Consider the following 23,415-nt stretch of genomic DNA (forward strand, 5'->3'; position numbering starts at 1 on the left):
CCTCCTCCCTAGGGGATGGTCAACAGAAAAGTGGGTAAAGGGAGACATCAGACAGTGTCAGAAATGAAAAAATAATAATTTATAAATTATCAAGGGTTCATAAGGGAGGAAGGGTGAGAGTGGGGGAGGGGAAAAATCAGGAACTGATACTAAGGGATCAAGTAGAAAGCAAATGTTTTGAGAATGATGATGGCAACAAATGTACAAATGTGTTTAACACAATGGATGGATGGATGGATTGTGATAAGAGTTGTACAAGCCCCCAATAAAATGAGTTTTTTTAAAGAAAGAAATTTTAGAACAATAAAATGGAATTCACATTAGAAGAAAAATCTGTCTTGGAAAAGGCACTAAAAGGAATAAACAATTTTGGTATTGCTAGACATGAATAGTTTATAGTTAAGTAGGTCATTTGTGAGTTTTTTTTGTTAAAGCATCTACTGACTTTTGAAATTGGATTTTCATTTGCTCTTTGAAAGAACATTTGATACACTTGTAGGTAAATACTCAGAGGGAGGAAAACAAGAGCAGCAGAAGAATGACTTGATCATGAATCGTTTAATGTTTACTTTTCCATCATTGATGATGAGGAAAATTGTTTTTCAAAGCTTATTATTTAATTGCCTTTGCGTGGGTCCCAAGTCTTAACAATATTATCTGTAACAAGCAAAATGTTGCCTATTCCCCAGCCTCTTCATCATGGGAGTGTTTGTTTCCATTGCTTTGTACCCTGTGTATTTTGAGTGTATCTTCCAACTGAGAATGCTTATCTTCCAGCACTAGATCTAAAAATATTCTGCAATGATCCATAAGGTTTCACATTAGTTAATCTTTGGAAGTAGATCACCAGCCTCTTCTTCCCATTCACTCTTAGTTTGGAAGCTCTGCTGAAACCTGTCTTCCATAGATGACACCCGTTGGTATTTGTAAAACAGTGGCACCGTTTCCAGCATCATCGCAACATGTAAGCCATCACTACACAGCAAGTTCATGGCGTTTGATCTTCTATTTGCAGGTGTGGATGAAGCAACCATCATTGACATTTTGACTAAGAGAACCAATGCTCAACGCCAGCAAATCAAAGCTGCATACCTCCAAGAGAAAGGAAAAGTAAGTGATAATTGTGAGGATAGATACTTTATTTCAATTTTTATTGATGCGTAAACATACACTGCTTTCCCATTATACCTAAACCACCTTTTCTGTATGAGTCCGCTTTTATTAAATTGAATCAATCCAAGTGATCTTTCTTTTAATAAATTGTCTTGGTATAAATTCTTCAACAATTTTGTGTTCTGTTTCAGAGACGTCTTTAATTTGAATATAATAAATAGCAAGGCTAGGTAGCAAGGAGGAATATGTCCCCTTACCAAACTGAACTGTTGGCTTAAAAACAAAAAGTGTTATATCTTTTACACTATACAAGAGTAATTTTAAAAAAATAATATAATTACAAGTTAAAATAATGCCAATACCTAATTATATTGCTTATTTATGTCCGAAGAGCCTTAGGTATTGAAAGCATTACTAATACATAATTTTCAAAGACTTTTTAGGAACACTTCCATCTGTATTAGTTTTTGACCCCCTCCATTTGCAGCTGTGTGATTTTTTCCCCCCCTATAAAAAGGTTGTGGCTCTTATCCTAAGAGAAGTTATCAATGTATTTAAAAAATTTCATTCTAACAACTGTAGATCTAAAAGGTTGCATAGAATTCTTAAATACCTGATACAATTTCGTATATGAAATAAAACCACCAGCCAACTTCCATGGAGTCAATCCTGACTCATAACTCTATGAGGCAGAGTACAAACTGCTCTGAGGCTGCAATTCTTCACAGGAGGAGAGAGCCTCATCTTCTGCTAAGGAGTGCCTGGTGGTTTTGAACTGCTGACCTTGCTTTGAGCAACCCAACGCGTAACCACTACACCATCAGGGCTCCCTCTACATCCCTTATTAGAAGCCCTGATTCTACTTGGTTTCTTATAGCCCCTGGATGAAGCTCTGAAGAAAGCCTTCACAGGCCACCTGGAGGAAGTTGCCTTGGCTCTATTAAAAACTCCCGCCCAGTTTGATGCTGATGAACTCCGCGCTGCCATGAAGGTACAACCATCTGATTTGAACCCAACATCTCTTATCAAGAGACTGTATGGCTCACGTCTGTTTGTGTCTATTGTGTCCTCAGGAAGGAGTCATCTGTCTGCATTTTTTATGTCCTTACTTGAAATGCTGAGTCTCTTTCTTTTCAAGCAACATCACAAGCAAGCAACCCAAACCAAGGTCACTGCCCTTGAGTCAGTGCTGACTCATAATGACCGCCTGTCCCGTAACGAGACTGTATCTGTTTACAGAAGTAGAAAGCCCCGTCTTTCTCCCTCCGAGCTGCGGACCGTGCGGCTCGCAGCCCCACGTGTAACCACTATGCCACCAAAGCAATCTAACATACAGTGAACCCTCGTTTATCGCGGTTAATCGGTTCTAGACGCTACCGTCATAAATGAAATTCCGCGAAGTAGGATTCCTTATTTGTAAATCAAATATTTTCGTAGTTAGAGCATAGAGGACATGAAAAAACACCCTTTAGTCACCATTACACTCTATTACCCAATTTATTAAACGAAAAAGGGAAAAATACAGTAAAACATTTTGGACGTTACAATTATCATTTATTATTTATTATATTATTTATGGCATCAAGCGTGTACAGTATGAGCCAATCAGTGGCAGTAATGACAGAGCATGCGCTGTTACGCAACAACCGCGATAGAGTGAAGCCGCGGAAGTCAAAGCGTGAAGTGGCGAGGGTTCACTGTACGCTACAGTGATTATGAAATACGATAGAAAACATTTACTAAGTGTAAGACTCATGTAAATCTTAGAATTTAGAAGCTACACGATCCCCTTAAATGCAGGTCTTCTCACACATTTTTTTCTTTCTTCTTTTTCAACGCAGGGCCTTGGCACTGATGAGGACACCCTCATTGAAATTTTGGCATCAAGAACTAACAGAGAGATCAGGGACATTAACAGAGTCTACAGAGATGGTAAATTGTAATGCGGAGCTCTCCAAGTGACTTAGTTGGAAAGGAACTCTGATGTTTTTTCTTAAAATTGAATGCAAATGTTGATCCATGGGGCATTGGAAATGCTGCATATTAAAGAGAGCATTCATTGCTTAGCACATATCCTGAGGGCACCCAAAAAATTCTGGAATTTTTTTTTCCCAAAACCATTCAATTTTTTTTTTTTTAGCAAAACAATCTTATCACCTTCCAAGTGCTCTCCATGGCACTTAATACATTTGTTAAATCTACAATTCCATCATCTCTTTGGGTGGCTGACAGCACCTCCCTCATTTTTTTTTGTTCACCTCTTCTACGTCATCAAATCGCTGTCCTTGCATGTTTCTCTTCACTAGCAGAAACAAAAAGAAGTTGCAGGGAGCGAGTTCAGGTGAGTAAGGTGCATGGAGCGAGAGAGGCACGCTGTTTTTTGCCATAAACTGGCCCTTTGAGATGACTGTGTAAGCAAGTCACTGTCATGGTGGCAAAACCAGTCTCCCATCTGCCACAAATCAGGCCCCCTTTTTTTCTGCACACTGTTACACAATCTTTTCAGAAGCTCTAAATAGAAAACTTGATTAACAGTCTGACCTGGTGGAACGAACTCCAGATGCACTATCCCTCTCACATCACATCCGGGTGTTTTGGGGTGCCCTCTCATACATTAAATGCCAGCACCCTTAAGAGACTACATTCAAGTTGTTAAGGTGCTAACAGGGAGACAAGGATCCACTCTCATCAAGCGTAGCTTTAGCAGAAAATACTCTTCTAGAACAAATTACCTCATATTATTATAATGAGAAAAGCTCGATTCAAAGCTTTCAATTTACATACATTAAAGAAATACATTCATCAGAGATGTACTTTATTTTTTAAATCTTTTGCTTTGTTTTGAAAAGGTGTATATACCAAACAAATAAAATGTCTCCAAGGAAAAATGTTATCTGTGTCCAGGAAAAAACTTACAATCCAGGTGCTTTTAATTATTTGATAGAAATCTTAAATCACCATTGTAGACATAAATGATTCATTTACTCTCCATTTGTTTATTACAAAGTATATTTTTTCCTTTTTCAGAACTGAAGAGAGATCTGGCCAAAGACATTACCTCCGACACATCTGGTGATTTTCAAAAGGCTTTGCTTTCTCTCGCCAAGGTATAATTCCAATGCTTTTCACAATGTAAGAGAGTAAAATCTTAGATTTGAATTCTTGGTGGAAACTATCAGATGATGCTTTGTCTATATAATGCCGTTGCTCTGATTTTAGGAAAATTATGTAAATCATGTGATTCCATCCTTGAAAATGCCTCACAATCGCTTCTCAGCCTTTTGGCTAAGATCATGTGTAGTATCTGTTCTTATCAGTTTAATATCTGATACATCCTCTATCTGAGGACATCATATTAAGTGTATTTTTGCAAGTAGGAGTTGGATCAGGAACTTGCTCCATCCACTCCATGCATCATCCTGGTATTGCAGTACTTCCAGGGATGGTGCAGCCCCATCGGGGGCTTGAAAAAACAATTAAATAAATAAATTTTTTAAAAAGAGAGAAAATGCCTCACAATAGTTTTGTGATTTTTTTGTTGTTGTTGCTTTTTCCCAGGGTGACCGATCTGAAGATTTTGGTGTGAATGACGACTTGGCTGACACGGATGCCAGGGTATGTTAGTGTCTATAGAACATGGCTGGAGTGATTTTTCTACCATGCACGCTCTCCATATCAAAGTAAATCTAAGATCTTCCAGAGGCCACTGGCTCCCTAATGTTCAGTCTCTGAATAATGCACACCTTTGGACAACAGAGAGCTGGGAGAAGAGTGGGGAGGGGAGAGGAGGGAGAAAGAAGGGAGGGGTGAGGGAGAGGGAGGAGAAAAAAAGCTTCATTTTTAATAAACCCAAAAAACTAAACTCATGGATATCAAGTCAGTGCCAACTCATAGTCACCATATGCAGTAGAGGGTAGAACAGTCCCTGGGCATTTCTGAGACCGGAACTCTCTACAAGAGGACAAAGCCTCATCTTTCCCTGGTAGAGCTAGCTGTCTGGTGGTCTTAAACTGCTGACCTTTCAGTTAGCAGGCCAATATATAACCACTCTACCACCAGGGTTCTGCTTTATTTATAAAGCAATAGCTCCTGTTATTTATGAAGCCAGAGAAAATTGAAAGGGAGCAGTAAGAGTTGGTTTATCATTCTCAAGGACTGATTTTCTGAAGAAACTCTAAATTTTCATTTACCAGGTCAAAAGAAGAGAACTACACGAAATATAATTCCAAATAGTAGAAATGATAAGCATAGCTAATGATCGTTTACCCTCAACTATTGCAATAGTTAATGGATGCAAGTGTAGATGGGAAAAATATCGCGATGCTATTTGAATAACGTAAAAGCAATTATGATAAGGCCCATGATTATCTATACACCAATCTATCGGCAACATTTGGACAATTTTCCCACCGGAGGCGCCAAAATTTCTCTTTTTAAAACACGCAAGTTACTATCCATTTCTCATGGGAGAGAAGTCGTTGTATAATTTCACCGAAATATTTTAAAACACATGGAAATATAATTCTGTACTCCTTCACATGACCAGAATATTATCTTGCACATAGTAGGCATTTGCTGTTTGTTAAATAAATGCATATACCTGCCAGGTAAGTTCCCTTCAAAATTCCATATAACATCTTATCTTCTTGGGATGTCTAATCATTTTGATGGAGCCTTAGCAGCAGACCAAAAGAAAATGCTAACGTGAATAAAAATGATTTCTATCTACTGTCGTCTTTCTGGATTTACTTTTTATTTTAAGCCTACCCAGACTTTTGGATAACTATCTGTTGATCCTCCCTGGAACTGTGTGACCCAAGGAAAGGATGGTTGTTAACATTTCACAGTTCAGGAGCACACCTGTAGCAATAGAACATGGATTAACTTTTCACTTACAAAAGAGGAAACTCTGAAGTTTAATCAAGTTAAATGACTCATTTTAATATGGCATTGCTATTAAGTTGCAGAATTGGAATTTCAGGTCTGATTAAAATTCAGAATCTTCCTAATTGTGGACTTATTACTACTATTTGCTGATAATACGTGTGAGCAATAATGAGTAAAAAAAGATATTAGATAGTTGCTTAGAGTTATCGTCATCTAGACTGTGAGCTTAAAGAAATTTAATCCAGTAAACATTTGCTCTGCAAACATATCTTCAGTCTCTAGTATTTGCAAGGTACCTGGAGAGATCCGGTGGAAGATACTTGACAAACAAAATAGGGTCCCTATATTGGAAACACGTTCCATCTTAGTGTGGCCTCCTCTTAAGGATATGGGAATCCAAGCAACTGTCTAAAATTCTTTGGAAAAGATCTCATTATTTCAGCCAATTGTCACTTGTTTATTTTTTGTTATCTTTCTCAGGCCTTGTATGAAGCAGGAGAAAAGAGAAAGGGGACGGATGTGAATGTTTTCACTAAGATTCTGACCACCAGAAGCTACAACCATCTCCGCAGAGGTAAGCGGGGGAAGACGTTGGCATCAGGGGTCTGCTTCGGGAAGATGAACATTTCATTTTTGAGGATCCGTAAGGACAGGGCAAGTAAAATGGGTGTGGTGTGCCCACGATCCATCGTTACTATTTATCTGTTTGTCAAATGTGATTAGTAGTATTTCAATCATGTTTGAGACACACATTTTATAACTTTGGCTTGTGGATCATTATTTTATCATTTTTCACTCTGTTTCCTCTACAATGTTTCTAACATGTAGCAAAAGACACACGTACAAATGCTAATAAGGTTTTTTCAGGTGGAGTCTAAATGATAAAAGCATGTGTACATGCTCAGAGAACAATAACCAAAGCCAAGTTCTGACCGGTGGGCACGTGATTTGGCCCCGACTCTCCTAGAAATCAACACAAAAAGAAAAGCATGATAATTAAGTAAAGCCTACTGGTTTATAATGGTTTATACGTGGCCACATGGACCCTTATAGAAGGGAAGGTCTATTTGCCATGGCACTTAGCTCTGCAGTAGGAAATGTTCTGGTTGTCAATCACGTGCCGTTTTCGATCGTCTTCAACACTTGCGGATTGCCCCTAAAATAAAGAGGAGCAGCAAAGGAAATGAGGGAGTTCATTTATAACAGTCAAAAGGCACACACATAAGGGACCCATTTGAATAAGTGGGATTTTTTTGTTTGTTTGCTTTTCAGTGTATCTTGAAGTCCAGTCATCTGGAGGGATTTTTGAGTCAGTTGTTCTAATTGTGCTAAAGTTTCCTAAAGGGCAGGTGGTTTTACACATGTTTGCGTTCCTATTTAATTTTCAGTGTTTCAGAAATACACCAAATACAGTCAGCATGACATGAACAAAGTGCTGGATCTGGAGCTGAAAGGTGACATTGAGAAGTGTTTCACCGCTATTGGTATGTAACCTTGAAGTTGCAAGATGGTCATAGCTTGAAGTTGTATTTTAATAGGATGCCTATTAAATTAAAATTAATTAAAACAGAATAGCTTCTCCCCCATACCGCCTCCGAATCCTCAGTTATATATGAGGGGGCAAGGGTAAAGGAGATAAGCTCCTTGCTACGGAGTAGAGTCAGAATATTGTCAATGCACAGGCTTTGGGGTCTCATAGAGCCTCCTTTGGCCACTTACTCATCTTGAGCAAGTCCAAGGGACTGTGAGCCAGTAGGTCTCAGTCGTTTCTGAAAAAAATATCTGTGTTTTAACTTTCTCCCAGTTGCCCAGCATTGGAAACCCGTGCCACCTCCCAATGCTTGTCAAGTTGGTTGTAAAGCTGCCTCTCAAATGCTCAATGCCCTTGAGTTGATTCAACTCATAGCGATCCTATAGGACCAAGAGAACGTACCCTGTGTGTTTCCCAGGCGGGAATCATTACCGGGTCAGAAAGCCTCATCATTTGCCCAAGGAGAGGCAGGTAGTTTCCAACTGCCACTTGTGGGTTAGCAGCCCAACTGGTAAAGCAATGCTTCCTAAATATGAATAGGAATCATTTGGGAATATAGTGAAGATGCTGATTCAAAATCCTCCGTCTGAGGGGGGGCCTGGGACCCAGCATTTTTATCACAGTTTGTGGACCTAGGTATCGGTTGCAAATTGACTTCACAATGGGTTGGGTTTAGGTACACAACCATAAGACTGGTCACAGAAGATTCTGTAGGCAACCGTATTATATTTAAAGTTTGCCCTACCCTGGGTCATAATTGCTGTTATAACATGAAGAAAGCACTCAGTTATATGCCATCGGGTCTATCTTTTATTTCCACGGACAATACACTCAGGACACCTCTAACTATTAAAGTAATGGGACTGAGGTGATGGTTATCAGAGACAAGAATTTCCAAAACCACTCTCTAGGGAGTGGCAAAATATCTTCTGATAAGACCTTCCCCCTTCTTAGGAGTAGGCATGCGAAATAAAATCTTCATGGTGATATTATATTCCCTGTTGCATTCATATGCATGTTTCATTTTTATTTGCAATAAAGAGATCAACTCAAATTTGTCTCTCTTACAGCGAAGTGTGCCACAAGCAAACCAGCTTTCTTTGCTGAGAAGCTTCATCAGGCCATGAAGGTATTTATTGGGTTTATGTGGTTCGCTTGTTTGTGTTGTAAGATGCTGTTGAAACCCTTTTGCATCATATCATCGTGCTATTGTGTAGAACAGAAAGGAAGAGCTCCCCACTCCTGGCTCTCCTCACCAGCGTGATGTGCTAGCCCACTGTGGCAGTCCACCATGTGGAGTGTTTACTTCCTGTTCACTCACCCTTTACTTTACCAACCACGAGGTCCTTCGCCAAGAACGCTTCCTCCCCTCAGCTGGCATGTTTAAAGTACATGAGAGGAAGTCTTGGCATCCTCCATGCTAAGTATCATTCTCCCTGTACCTCTTCCAAGACAGACGCCTGTTCTTCTGGCTGCCTGGGGCATATTCAGTATTCGTTGTCAACACCATTTATGATTTCCTTAGGGGGAAAAATGAGTGCAAATTGAAGATCAGGAAATTTTATATTATTTGAAAATCATGTGGATTTTAATATCTTCCCATGAAAAATATGGTTCCATAGACTGTAGATATCATTTAAATAAAATTTCCTTAGCTTTGTTATTTATCTCCTAAGAAAATTAATAAGGCTAGCTTTTAAGTGATTTGTGGCTTACTTATGATTTGCTTAAAGCCTGAGTCAGCAAGGAAAGATCATAATCTCTTTTTTTGAGAGTGTGATTATATGAACCTCTTTCTGCTGTGGCTGCGACTTTTATACTCTTCCCCTTTCAATGTTTCATTTATCTTTTTTATTATTCTTGGCTTTTTTATTACTCTGTCTTTCATGGGACAGATTAATACTTGCATCTTTTAAAATGTGATTCCATAATGACAAGAAGATGTTATTAAGTATATTGTACATGTCACTTTTATCATGTCCCTTGTACTTTATTCTCTAACATTCGTGTTATGATAGAAGATACCACCTGCACATTTATATTTTGAGCTCCCAAATGTGGTTATCCTTGCATTTCCACTGCAACTCCCAAATAAGGAAGTCTTCAGGGCTAGCTAATGATCGATTCGTATTAAGACAGCTGCATAAATGACGTACAGTATAGGCTACATAGAGGGAAGCACAGGCTGCCACCACGTCTGCTTCTATCCAGTGGCCATGAAGATGGGTCAGGATGAATACCGGGTAATACTGGGGTGTAGAGGGGGATCATCTACTTCAGACTTCAGAAGTAACTCCAAAGAAGAAACACAAGGTTGCAAACCTTTACAGTAAAACCTCACGTGATGCTTGGAAGAAAATGCAGAAAGTGTACACAATGTAATGGAAGGAGTTGTAGAAGTCAGGAGGGCATTTTTAGCTGATACAATGATTGGTTCTTATCCTAAGAGCAAAAGAGGACCGATCCTCAGACCCACTATTGTAGTGTCATTTTTTACTCCTAGTGGCCCTTCAGGACAGAGTAGAACTGCTCAGTAGGGTTTCCAAGAATCTAAGTCATTATGGGAGCAGAAAGCTTCCTCTTTCAACCGAAGAATGGCTGGCAGATTTGAACCCCCGACTTTGTAGTTAGTAATGACCTACTGTGCTTACCAAAGCTCTTAGAAGACCAAATGAAGAGTTTCAAATAGATGAATAACATGATTAGATGTGAAATTTAGAAAGTCCACCTTATTTGTAATTACTTAATAATGTATATACTAAATTATAGAATGGTTGGAGACAGAATGCGTAGGATCTTTTAAAAGCTCTTTGTTTTTCTGGGTAATCCAGCAGTTGGTTTTCGGTCATTTCATCACCACTTGAGTAAACTGCATGCGCTTGTGTATTTTGAGGAGCTAGTTTCTAAGAGTACATAGAGAGCAAAAGGGCTACACTTTAAAGCCACACCTGCTTTGAGGTAAATCTGTTTTGAATATGAAATACCCAATCCGATCTTTTTGAACAGGGTGTCGGAACTCGTGATAAGGCTCTGATCAGGATTATGGTTTCCCGTTCTGAAGTTGACATGAACGATATCAAAGCATTCTATCAGAAGATGTATGGTATCACTCTTTGCCAAGCCATCCTGGTAGGTTGTCATGTTCAAACTCCTGCCCCAACAAATACAACTTATTTCATGAGACGCACTGACTTCTTGACTTTGTAAATTTCACATGCAAGATTAAGTCATTGAATTAGGGTGCATACTTCCTGAGTACATTAAATTTCCACCCGTAAAATACTCTAGTGAATTTGGACTAAAAATTGGACACATTTTCAACCAAAGTCACAGAAATATTTAGGTTTCCATGCATACGTTAAGCAACCAAATATTTTAGACTTTTTGCTAGTGTCAATAAATAATCTTGACTTATTTTTCAAATAAATTTGGTGACTTGTTATTTTCTAATTTATTATTCTTAAAAATTTCTTCAATTTTGTTATATGTAAAATCCATATATATATGTATATATATGTATATATATGTATATGTATATACACATTCATGTTATCTCATTACAATGCTAAAACTTAAAAGCTATGGGCTTTGAAGGTATTAAAAGATAGAAAGTTATTTAAACTAATTTATTATTTTATTGGACATCTAAGATCATATCTTTTCATAAGCATTTGATCTAGAGCCTTCTGTCAGAAAAAAAAATTCCTCAGAGATCCCCCTGTCCATTAAAAACTTTGGTCGTCTAGTTGACAATCCAGGACAAAGTGTGGGTAACAGCTTTTGCAGCTCGCTAGATTGTTCAGTGCCCCCCGGGGCTGACATCATTCCCTTTGGGAAACAATGACTAAGATCTACTCTGAAAGAGATGAAGAAAATCATAAACTTGAAAGTTCCTTTTTTAAATGAGTCTCATACTTCTTCAAATACAATGAGAGATTATACTGTGTTATTCTTAATTCAATTCTGTATATTATTATATTTTATTATCAGGAAAAAAATGACTCTAGTATAAAATAGACTCACTCAATTCAGAGTAATTTATAGTCTGAATCTCTTTTTAAAATCTTAATCTTGAAAGCTATTTGTTTATTCAGTAGCCATGCAACAAGTACTAGTTATATGTTGTACATGTCATCTAATTAAATGAATAACTTTTTATCATTTTTCTAAATAATTTATATATTGTGATGTATGAGTTCTTACTCATACTTACTAATATGTATAATTCTATAATTAAAATGTATTGGTTATAGTTTTACACAGCATTAAATATACTATATTTTTGAATCAACAGGATGAAACCAAGGGAGACTATGAAAAAATCCTGGTGGCTCTTTGTGGAGGAAACTAGACATCGTTTTAATGTTCTCAAGTACTATAACCAGAAGACATGTTAATGCAAGTTTTTTTTAAATTGTATATTCTAATCTTAGATAAATTCTTTCAGCAGGATTACAATCTAGTTACCTGGCTTCTCAAATATATATATACTTATAAAGCATTTTTATTTCACACTTCTCTGTAATAGACCTTTTTTTTAAGACCTTCCCCAAACAATAAAACCCCATAAACCAAGTGTTGTAGTGATGTTACCTGAGAGATGTTTATACCTGGAAATAAAATGAATTTAAAGGCATTGGCATTTCTTTTCTTTATTTATTTTATGTACAATGTAGTGGCTTAACTTGGTATCAATGGACAAGCGTCTGAATCCTGAATTATATTATTAAATTAATATATTTCACATGTACGATTAAAATATCTATCAAAAATATGTGAGAATGATGAGGACAATGAATGTACAAATGTGCTTTACACAATTGATGTGTGTATGGAGTGTGATAAGAGTTGTATGAGCCCCTAATAAAATGATTTTTAACAAAGAAGAAGAAAAATATTTACCAAATTAGAAAATGGACACATTTTAAAATAGAGCCAGTTATTATCATTTGGCTACAGGTTAATAATGGTTCCTCATTCATTTGTACAAACAAATGAATTGCTTGTACCAGGATTATAGCAATGCATTCTACTATATCTCATGGACTATTTTAAAGATGGCATAACAATGCTAATTAATTTTTTCACTTATTAAAAATGATAGTTGCATGTTCAGATTTTCCAAGATGCCTCTCCCAAAGTGACTGTGTCATTTTCTACCACTAATGTATGCATGATCCACTTTCTCCTTCTCCTCACCACCATGTGATTGTATCCCTCTTTTTCTTACCATTGTTGACTGCTTTAGTTGACTTTTCAATTGACTGCTATACATTATTTTTATCTTAATGGGTAGCTTTTGTTTTCTTTCTTTTAATGGGTCCATTGACAGAAAAAAAATTATTCAAATCCAATTTTGTAAGATTAATCGAGACCAGCTCGTATCTTACAAATCAAATGGGTTTGAGAGGGACACAATCTGCAATGAGAAAACTCATAGATACTAAGAGAAAAGATACAGTCTGAATTTGTGGACCCTGAAGCAATAGACACTCCAGGTCCAGAACTGTATTCGAAGCAGGCTTATAAACACTCCTTGTCACATAACCTGCACCTCATGACAGGTTCCACACAAAGGGATAATTGATGATTATCTGAGAGCATACAAAGAAACATTGATACATTAACAAGCTGTTCACAGACTGGAGGCGGAGGATAAAGTCGGGAACAAGGAGTAACTGATATTTTGCAGATTGCTGCATTTCAGCATCCTTGCCAGGGGACAGGAGGGAAATGTCCACTTGATCTCAGACTGGGAGTCAGACTAGCCAGTGCATCATCAGCTCCCATGGTTGAGCATCGGCATTGCCCACAGGCCTTGCCTGAACCGTGGAAGGTGGTAGCCCTGTCCCATTTGCCTAAAGAGCAAACAATTGTGCCTGCACATCTCCCCTTTTTAATTTTCTAATCAGAGTCAAATTGATATGGGTCATTATTCACTTTTATTGTATAATACAATAGTCCAAAACACTTCAATCACACAGTGTAAGATATGGCAAAATAATAATAATTTATAAATTATCAAGGGTTCATGAGGGAGGGGGTGGCAGGGAGGGAGGGGGGAAAATGAGGAGCTGATACCAAGGGTTCAAGTAGAAAGCAAATGTTTTGAGAATGATGATGGCGACATATGTACAAATGTGCTTGACACAAAGGATGGATGTATGGATTGCGAAGAGTTGTAAGAGCTCCAAATAAAATGATTAAAAATTTTTAAAAAGGATACAACTCATAAGTAAGAAAAAAAAAATCAACAAAATTTAAAACATTAAACAAGAAATATTTTCAATTTCAGGTTAGGTCAATCTGACTAAATACTTTGCATATGAGTTTGGGGCTTCTTCTGTACTCCATAACCTTTCACAACGGTGTTTACAATTTAAGCTTTGATACCTTTTACCTTCTACATATTTGGATCACACATGCTAATATGCTTCTTCCATGTGGACTTCGTTGAATCCTTCCTAAATGGCTACTTGTTTGAATACAAGTCTTTAAAACCCCAGACACTAAACCAATTGATAGCCAGGCACCATCTGCTGTCTTCACCACATTTGCTTATGCACTCTTATTGTCAGTGATCATGTGAATATCAAAGCATCAAGCAAGGCCATATTATTAGAACAAACCCTTCTTGTTTTGAGGTTAGAGTTAAGTAGGAACCCAAATCCCATCTACTTTTCCATGGAATGTGCATGTCTAAAATGAGAATACTCTATAAAAGTGTACATACAAAATCCAGTTAAGACATGTATACAATCTTCAATCAAGACAGGTGGCAATAAACACAATGTCATTTACCTTGATGTCTTCAACAGCAAATACATGACAATTTCACACCAAAAAAAATCATGTTTCATTTTTAAAATGAAAATAAACCAGCTGGTACCCGTGAAACTCCCCATATTCGTTCTGCCATGGGTTTTGTGGCTAGAGGTGTTTTCCATAAATCTTAATGGTCAAGTCCCATTCTTGGTTTCAAAAACTAAGGATGAATAGGTGCGATGCCCTCACCATGCCACGCCAATAGTCTCTCAGTGTGAACTCAGTAGGAGTGGTCCACACTTGCTGCAGAGGAGACGGCAAGTACTGCCAACTTGGCCAAAACCATACGTTCAGGAGTCTCAGGAGACGTGGTGGTTTTCAGTACATCAGTTGTTGGTTGTGTTAACTTGACCTCTTAATTTGACCTGTTAATTTGACATCTTAATTTGACCCCAAGTAGTTGGGTCAGTTGAGCACGCTTCTCCTTTCTGTGTGGTGCTTCTTGTATCTTCAAACCTGTCATCCGCTGTGTCAGAACCCTGGGAGGAGCCATTAGATCTCAGACTGAGACTGTCCCTGGAGGAACATCCTGAAACCAACGGCTCAGGGCAGGAATATCATCCTCATGGTCTGATATGCCCCAAATGAATCCATGCACACCCACTCTTCTCTGTTGAAACACAAGCATAGCCCTTCCCTTGGGCAAGTAACGAGCCTCGGGTCTAATTTCCATCATCACCTTTCCACTGCACCTCAGTAAGTCTCCAAGACGGATGAGGAGGAGAAGGAAATTGCCTTTCAGCATGAAGTTATTTAAATCTTATGACAAAGAAAACATTCTAAAGAAAATGAAATTAATGCAAATGCATTTCTTGGAGGAGAAACTTCCTTTTCTCCCCTTTTTATTTTTTGCAGTTGCAACTTCCTTGTCCCATGAGCACATTCAAAGAAAGCTCGTCCTTCTGGTTTATAAAGAATTCCAGTCTGTGCAAAAAGAGAAAAAATCACTAGAGTAGGCTGGTGCATGATCTGTTTTATGGATTGTGGAACGACCAAAACAGAAGAATAAGTCAAACAAACAAAAACATCTTTTGTAGCCTCATCTATATGAGGTGTAGACCAAAGAAATCCAGAAAAATTGTTGATGGAGACGTGCACAAAGGCTTATCTCCCCAAACTGTCCATGGTGCTAGCTGTAAAATATAATTCAGCTGGTGACAAAGCTTTCTGTGCTACAATCCAAGAAGCAGTCTTCAAAAATTTCCAAAAATTGGCCTGAAGAAGAATGACAATCTAATTGTCCAGTATATTCTGAAAAATCAACCAGCCAATTAAAAGTTTGTGCCAAGAAAGTGTTAATTTGAGATGGCATAAGACAAAAAACAATTTAAATAGGATCGTGTGAAATTCAATGTTCACATCAAGTTCCACCTTGTGTAATTAACTCTGCCATCTGGTCAGGATACGTTTCTACAGATCTAGGAGAAGAATTCTTCAAAGAAAGCTGTTCTAAAGGCACTCTCCTTGGGTTGATGCTCTTGTGTGAGGAACAAGAGAAGGGAAAATAATAAATTAATTGGCTTCTGAGGATCTATGAAAGAAAATAAATCTGACAAATACTTTGTCTGACAAATTCTAGCTTTTGAAGAGTAATAGGGGCTAAAACGTGAGGGCTGCTTAAACTAGAATCTGGCTGCAAAATGGCCAAAAAATATTGGCAACCCATTGGTAGGAAAGTCTAGATATGAACTTGTGCAATTCATATCTTTAAAAAGCTTTTGAAAACCATTTGAAGTTTGCAAATGCTCCTTCCTCAGTCCCAATTTTTGAGGTGCTATTGTTTGCCTATTTATCAAGTTTGATAAATATTGATAAGGCTCTGTAGTTTGAATTTTCTCTGAGGCTACGTTGAATCCCTCTGCTTGAATAACATCACAGGAAGAAACAAATGTGAGTGGCAACCAATCAAATTGGCATCTGCATCTCTGCCATGGCCGCAGCCAGGGAGCTTCCCTGCATTATCTACAATCCACAGAAAAGACATGTTGTGAGATAATATCAGACCCAGCCCTATCTCACAAAATGAACGAGTTTGAGATGGTATGATCTGCAAGGGGAAAACTTAACGATAGAGATTCAAAGGGCAAGCCAAGGTGGAGGCACAGGGTCCCGGCCGTATAAACACTCCGGGGCCCCAAACTTCATCAGAGGCAGGTTAAAGTACCCTTCCTGTCCCATAGCCTGCATCTCTTGCCAGGATTACACAGAGGGACAGATGACAGTTCTTTGAGAGTAGACAAAGGAACATTAACAATTCAGCCAAGCTGCTGACAGACAGGAGGAGGGGATAAGGTTGAGAACATGAAATAACTGGTAAGCTTGCAGGCTGCTTCTCCAACTTTAAACAGGGAACAGGAGGCAAATGTGCATCTACCTTGGGTGGAGAGAGAGGCCAGCCATTGCTTCAGCATTCTCCCCCAGGGCCCTGAACTGTGGAAGGTGGTTGTCCTGACCTGTTTGCCCAAGAAACAAACAACTTTACCCTCACACCAGGTCCCAAATTTCTTCCTGTTTGTTGTGCCTCAGGCCGCTCTGCCCTCCAAGTATGCCGCTGAAGAAAGTTGGCGGGAGAGAGGTAGGCTCTGCTTAATGCTGTCTATTCAGCAGGGGGAAAAACATTCCTTTTCAGTCAAAGATTTAGTCATTAGTACGAAGAGAAATGTGACTCCAAAATTAATTACTGCCGGTTTCATCTCTCTTAAAGAAAAAAATATAATGTCTAACTTCCCTCATCCTTGAAGATTATTTCTATCAGGGGAGGGGTTCACAACAGTTGCAAGGCATGCCAACTGAGCCACTAAGTCTCTTTCTTCAGGAATATTTGTTCTACTCTCCATACCACACCTGCCTTTGGCCTGGGTATAAATCATTTCTGCATAGAATGTGCCTTCAATATCGCTTTCTCACTGTTTCAGAATGTCTGGCTTTCGAGATTCAAGGTCAGCTTTTTCATCCGAATGGCCTCCAAAAAGTATAGCTGTAGGCACTTTTGATGGAGGAGGGAAAAAAATTCAGGAGTTTCCTCCTTAGGAAAAAATGTCTGTCCTTCTAGTTAGCTTTCCTGAGAGCATTACAGCGACTCCCTCACACAGTCATGCAAAGATTTACCTTCACACTTTCCTTCATTTATGCGCCATGACTCTAAAACTACTTTAAAACTCAGAAAAATCAAGTGTCAAAATGGATCTGTTCTCCCCAATAGTATGCAGCTTTCTTGTGAGTGAAAACAGCTCTCTGATTAGATAAGTCAGAAAAATACTTTTTAAAATGAACTGTTCTTTACAACTTACTGTCTGTCAGAGCCCCTTGTATTCTTGATTTTGCTCCGGTCAAACTTGATACTTGGCCAGCTGACCCCCTACTGACACACTCTGAATCTGTTCCATGACAGAAATCTCTTCCCTGGATTTTTGGATATGGATAGGAGTCTTTTCCTTCATACGCATTATTTGTATTTTTGTCTTTATATTATTACGATTTTATCCTTACCACCTTAGCGCGCTTTGTTTTTTATTGTTTTCGGTTGGGTTTCCCAGCTGTGCAGTGCAGAACGAGTGGACAGATAATGATGATAACTGACTCAAGGGATTATGGGAAATGCAAGCACGGGGATTAGGTGATAGGGAGGGAAAGGGGATTGGGGGGCGGTAAATAATGAAGGTGGGAGGGGAGAGGGAGCATTAGAATGGATTGTGATTGCACACTCACGTTAATGGCGATCTAACCATGGATGGGGAGGGATGCTCTAAAATGGATGTGGTATTATTGATTGTACAATTCTCCTTGATATGATTGAATAAACGATTGAATTATATGATATGTAAATGATGTGCCAATAAAACTACTGGAGGGGGGGGGATTAACTGTTCTTTCATTGTTAAGTAGACCCTGCATCACCTGCTAAGTTAGCTTATCTGCCTACACATTCCTTTGTTAGGGCTCATAGCCAGAGCATCTGGTAAGCTTTCTACTTTATTCCAAGTTTTTAACTCTAGCATCCACTTAGCCAGGAACCAAACATTCTTCTAAGATTTTTATTGCATGTTCTTTCTTCTGAGAACCAAATACACAATCCTTAACTATATTTAAAAATGAAAGTAAATTCTATCTTGGCACTATTGTGCCACTTTGCCTGAAAAAGAGAAAAAGAAAATGTGACTGTAGACCACTGTCTGGCTACTGTCTTGGCCTGTAACGGAGGATAAAGTCGGGAACAAGGAGTAACTGACATTTGGCAGACTGCTGTACTTCAGCAGCTCTGCCAAGAGACAGGACGGAAATGTCCACTTGATCTCAGACTGAGAGTCAGACCAGCCAGTGCATCATCAGCTCCCATGGTTGAGCATCGGCATTCCCCGCAGGCCTTGCTTAAACAGTGGAAGGTGGTGGTCCTGTCGCATTTGCCCAAAGAGCAACCAACTTTTCCCCACACAATTTAGTTATAGTTCTTTCCTGGATCGTGCTTTGTTATCATAGCTATTAACTCGCTGCCTAAGTTGCTTGTTGTTGGTGGGTGGCTGGGTGCCAGTTATGACTCAAAGCAACACCAGTTCAGAAGAACAACACATTGCCAGGTCTGCCTCCCTCCTCCCAATTATGTTTGAGCTCATGGTTGTGGCCATTGTACCAATCCAGCTCTTTGAGGGACCTTCTTATTGTCTGACCATCTTCTTTAGAAAGCATGACGTTCTTTTTCCAAGAACTGATTTCTCTTGATAACATGTCCAAAGTGTCTGAGATGAAGTCTTACATCCTTGCTTCCGAGGGAGATCTTGGTTGTGTTTTGTGCATAGTCCGTGGTCCTTTCTGTATTCTTCACGTCAACCATATGTGAACGCACCAATTCTCCTGTGGCTATCCCTACGCACTGTCCAGCCTCCATACAGATACGAGGCAACTGAAGATACCATGACTTGGGTCGGCCACACTTCAGCCTCAAAGAGATCTTTTTACTCTACACCACTTTAACGAGGTCTTGTGCAGCGGATTTCTCATGAGATGCGTCATTTGATTTCTTGACTGTTGCTTCTATAAGGGCTGATTGCAAATCTCAGGAAAAACCCAAACTTGAGTGCTGAAATTCTTCAATTTTTAGTTTTAAAATTAGTATTTGTAATATAGTTTGTTTCACATGTAAGTTGGTGATTCACTTTGAGCAGATTTATGTAAGCTATCAGACTTGTTTATTAATTATTTTGGCTATGGATGTGTTCCTCTATTATTTGTTGTAAAGGTGATAAATCATCCCTCTCCTGAATTACTTTTGTATTTGTGTCAAACATAACTGGGCATAGTCCAGTGGGTCTTACTTGAGTTTTCACCTTTTACAGTAAATTTAAATCTAAAGCCTATCTATTTTCTTTTAAAAAAATAATTTTATTGAGGCTCATACAACTTTTATCACAATCCAGACATACATCAATTTTAAGCACATTTGTACATTCGTTGCCCTCATCGTTCTCAAAACATTTGCTCTCGACTTAAGCCCCTGGCATCAGCTCCTCGTTTTCCCCCTCCCTCCCTGCTCCCCACTCCCTCAAGAACTTCTGATAACTTATAAATTATTATTTTGTCATATCTGCCTTTCTATTTCCTTTGAGATAGATTGCAACATCAATTTACCTATGGTTTTTATTATAAGTACAGTGACAACTTTGCTTGAAATGAAACAAAGGCAACTCATTGCTATTTACTATCCAGCCAGTTATGAGTCATAGAGAATCAGACAGATTTGGACAGAGCAGGACAGAGCTGAGTTGGCTTATAAGATGATGTTGTTAGTTTTAAGGACACAAACCCACAGCTTTCTTCTCAAGGGGTGTGAGCCTTTGCTCACATTTGCACTCATGCACTTAACCACCGTGCAACACAGCCCCTTAAAGCAGAAGGGAAAGCTATTTTCCATTGAGAGTCACCTTCTTTGGGTACAGAACTGGACAAAAGGAGATAGCTTCATTTAATCATCCCTAAATGACTTGGATTGGCTTGGATTTCTAGTCATTTTTAGCTGCGTTTAAGGTTAACTCTCCTTCAACTGATCGTAGCTTCAATTCTCTTGGCCACTGCCTCTCCTTTTCTTCCATGAACCCCTACCTCATGCATGCATCATATAGCACACTCGTGCGACCCCTACCTCATGCATGCATCATATAGCACACTCATGCAACTCCTACCTCATGCATGCATCATATAGCACACTCATGCGAATTTGACCCACCACCTATCTTCATATCTGGGTCTGGAATATATGCTGCCTACAGTGATCCCCCAGTATGTTTTAGGTATGCCCCCACTATGTGATATCTATGTTTGAAAGGTACCTGAGTGATAAATCAGAGGACATCTAGGGCTGGTACAGAGGCAGGCAGCTAAGACTACAACCTCAAATTCCATGACAAAACACTAAAATTAAACAGAAAACTAGGAAATAAATTTTCTCTATGAGAAAAACACTTTTCCTGATAACTCTGGAACACATTTAATTTCTGACAATATAGGCCATTAAGTGATTACCTGGCTATATTCTGGGAAAACCCTGGAATACCTGGAAAGGTATATTGGAATCTGCTCATTTCAGATTGTATCCGTATTCTGGAATTGTGCATGCACAATGCCTGAGTTAAGCTAATTCTTAGCTATACTTAGCTCTATCCTCAAGTGGTTTAAAACAAATGAGTATCCTAAGAAGAAAATCTTTTCCCAGAGCTAGAGATGCTGCATCTGAGCCAGAAACACAGGAAGAGAAAGGGCTTTGGGTATCTTTTGGAAACCCAAAATGCAGTCATGTAGAAATAGTACTTTTTCAGAAGAGGACTGAAATCTTTTCCAGCAGCTAAGATTTGGTATTTTCAGTAATTGTCCAAGTGACCACCTTTGAAATTTATTTTCAGGTTTTATGTGTAAGAGTTGTGTCTTTTTTATCATTATCACACTGTTTACTATTTTATGGAAGACTCCGTGAAGGACACTACTTTTAAAACCCCAGTTCACACCCAGGTAGAATGCTTGATTCAAATTGTATCTTGACCATTTTCTGACTGGAGGGCTTGGATAAATTCCTTAGATCCTTTGGTATTTCAGTTGCTCACCAGAAAAATTAGGATGTTGATTGCTGTAACGAAGACTGAAATCAAATATCTTTCATCTCAAAACAACAATATAAACCCCGCTCCCATCTAGTCAATTTTGACGCAGAGTGACTCAACAGGATCAAATCGGGCCACCTCTGTGGGGTTCCAAAATGGTCAGCCCCTGCAGGAGTAGAAAGCCTCATCCTTCACCCACAGAGCGGGTGGGGGTTCCTAATGGAAACCTTGGGGTTATCAGCTGCATGCTTAACCCACGATGCCACCACGGCTCCCAGCTCAGAGAAACAGCTCAATAAATAGTCAGGCTGCTGCTCTCTTGAGGAGCTAGTCATGTGTGTACTTACAGAAAAACAATCCTTTTGTCACGTAACGCATTAGAAAATGCTCAACAATAACAAATAGAACTTTCTCGATGCTGCAGATAGATGAAAGAAGATTTCCCCCTGGGATTATAAATCCAACGCTTTACATTCAGTTCCACTGCACGTCATTACAGTCGGCGGTGTCACCCTATCAGGTGACGGGAAGCTTCATGACAGGCTTGCGTTTTCTCTGATTATGGAACACGGTGTCTCGTAAGTCACAGCGGAGCTGATGGCCACCAGTGGCAGCAAGAAGAGGAAACGTGAGTGTGAAAGGGAGCAGAGGAGAATGCAAGTAGTGGGTTATGAGGGTCAAGAACACATAAATCGGATGGCTTGATTGGTTTGAATCAAATGAAATAACCACCTCTTATATGTTTGTTGTACTGTGGGGATTTGTGTGTTGCTAAGATGCTGGAAGTTCTTCCATTATTATTTCAGCAGGGTCATCTATGGTGGGCATGTTTCAGAGGAGATTAAAGACTTAGATAGTCCGGGACTTCTGAAAAGCATCCGGTGAAAATCTTAGGGGATACTGCTGAAGCCGCACTGGCAGAGCAGTCCACTAAGGGACTCAGACAAGATCATGAAAATGGTGTAGGAGGAGGCAGCAATTCGTCTGGTTGTTCACGGGGTTGTCCAATGCCTGTCCTTGCCCTGTTGATGGCAATGCAAAGCAGCAGTAGCAGGAAAGGTACCAGTGGAACAGTACAGGGTAGAATATAAAAATGTGGTTAGGAAAGAGAGAAAAAGTAAATTGCGGTGTCTTGATTAGTACATGTGCACATCAAGAATCCCAGTAGCATCTTCACAGCCTGGGAAAGGAATTGACCTTTCGAGTCTGTAACTGAACTCAGGCTCATGGCTCGAGTTTCAGCCAAACATTAGACAGACCTATAAGGTAATCAGCAACAGCAAGGTGTGTGTGTGTGTGTGGGGGGGGGTACACATTCCTTAGACAAATCAATGACAGGAGATGAAGAGGGCAACAGTTGCCAAGGGATACCTCTCAGAAGATGAGGGAGATGGGAAAGAAGAAGACAAGGAAATGGGAAACAAGGAAGGGGTAGGCAGAGCGCGCTGACGCTGTGGGCGCGGCAGTCAATAATAAGTCAAAATACGTCAATATGACAAAGTGCATATGAATTGTTGAACAGAAAACCAACTCATTAGATAATCTTTCACCTCGATCACAATTTTTTTACAAGCCGAAAACCAAAGTCAAGGAAAAAGAAAAGAAATTCAGACTTAGTCCCCAGCTGAAGGAAACCTGTTTGATTTGGGCCAGGCAGATGGAAATACACCTACCGTCCCTGCTTCTCCCTGGATCAGTCACTGGTGCTCCCTTTGCAGAAGGGCTGTGATCACTGGAGAGTCGGTGTTGTCAGAAGTGAACCAGGTAGAGATTGCAAAGGGATCCATTTTTATACTTCAAATAGTCTTATCCTGGGTTATCTCGTATCCGTGTATTTTCTTTTGTAATTCTCCATGGTCAGTTCTCCACTTTAGTCTTTTAACATCTATTTTAAAAGAAGAAAAACCGATTACTAGTACATAAAACTTGTATGTAGAGTTCTAGAAAGAAATATTATCAAGAGTTCATGAGGGA

At 39.2% G+C, this 23,415-nt stretch overlaps 1 protein-coding gene and 1 non-coding gene across 2 annotated transcripts in view; both read left to right on the top strand.

Moving 5' to 3' along the window:
* ANXA1 (annexin A1) overlaps positions 1 to 12,167 on the top strand; it is a 22,801-nt gene extending 10,634 nt beyond the window's left edge. Inside the window, exons 4-13 of the mRNA XM_004713819.2 lie at positions 1,016 to 1,110; positions 1,991 to 2,104; positions 2,955 to 3,045; positions 4,141 to 4,220; positions 4,672 to 4,728; positions 6,481 to 6,574; positions 7,389 to 7,484; positions 8,602 to 8,660; positions 10,538 to 10,660; positions 11,826 to 12,167. Of these exons, the coding sequence (XP_004713876.1) occupies positions 1,016 to 1,110; positions 1,991 to 2,104; positions 2,955 to 3,045; positions 4,141 to 4,220; positions 4,672 to 4,728; positions 6,481 to 6,574; positions 7,389 to 7,484; positions 8,602 to 8,660; positions 10,538 to 10,660; positions 11,826 to 11,882 (866 nt within the window). The 3' untranslated portion in view covers positions 11,883 to 12,167. The remainder of the gene's footprint in view (positions 1 to 1,015; positions 1,111 to 1,990; positions 2,105 to 2,954; positions 3,046 to 4,140; positions 4,221 to 4,671; positions 4,729 to 6,480; positions 6,575 to 7,388; positions 7,485 to 8,601; positions 8,661 to 10,537; positions 10,661 to 11,825) is intronic.
* On the top strand, positions 4,379 to 4,569 carry LOC115869160. Its single transcript, XR_004046026.1, has one exon. It is a non-coding gene; the product is annotated as a U2 spliceosomal RNA (small nuclear RNA).
* Positions 12,168 to 23,415: the final 11,248 nt, after the last annotated feature.

Source organism: Echinops telfairi, unplaced genomic scaffold, assembly GCF_000313985.2.
Source record: "Echinops telfairi isolate 266 unplaced genomic scaffold, ASM31398v2 ScPeMD7_22;HRSCAF=79, whole genome shotgun sequence".
In the NCBI taxonomy this organism is placed as follows: Eukaryota; Metazoa; Chordata; class Mammalia; order Afrosoricida; family Tenrecidae; genus Echinops; species Echinops telfairi.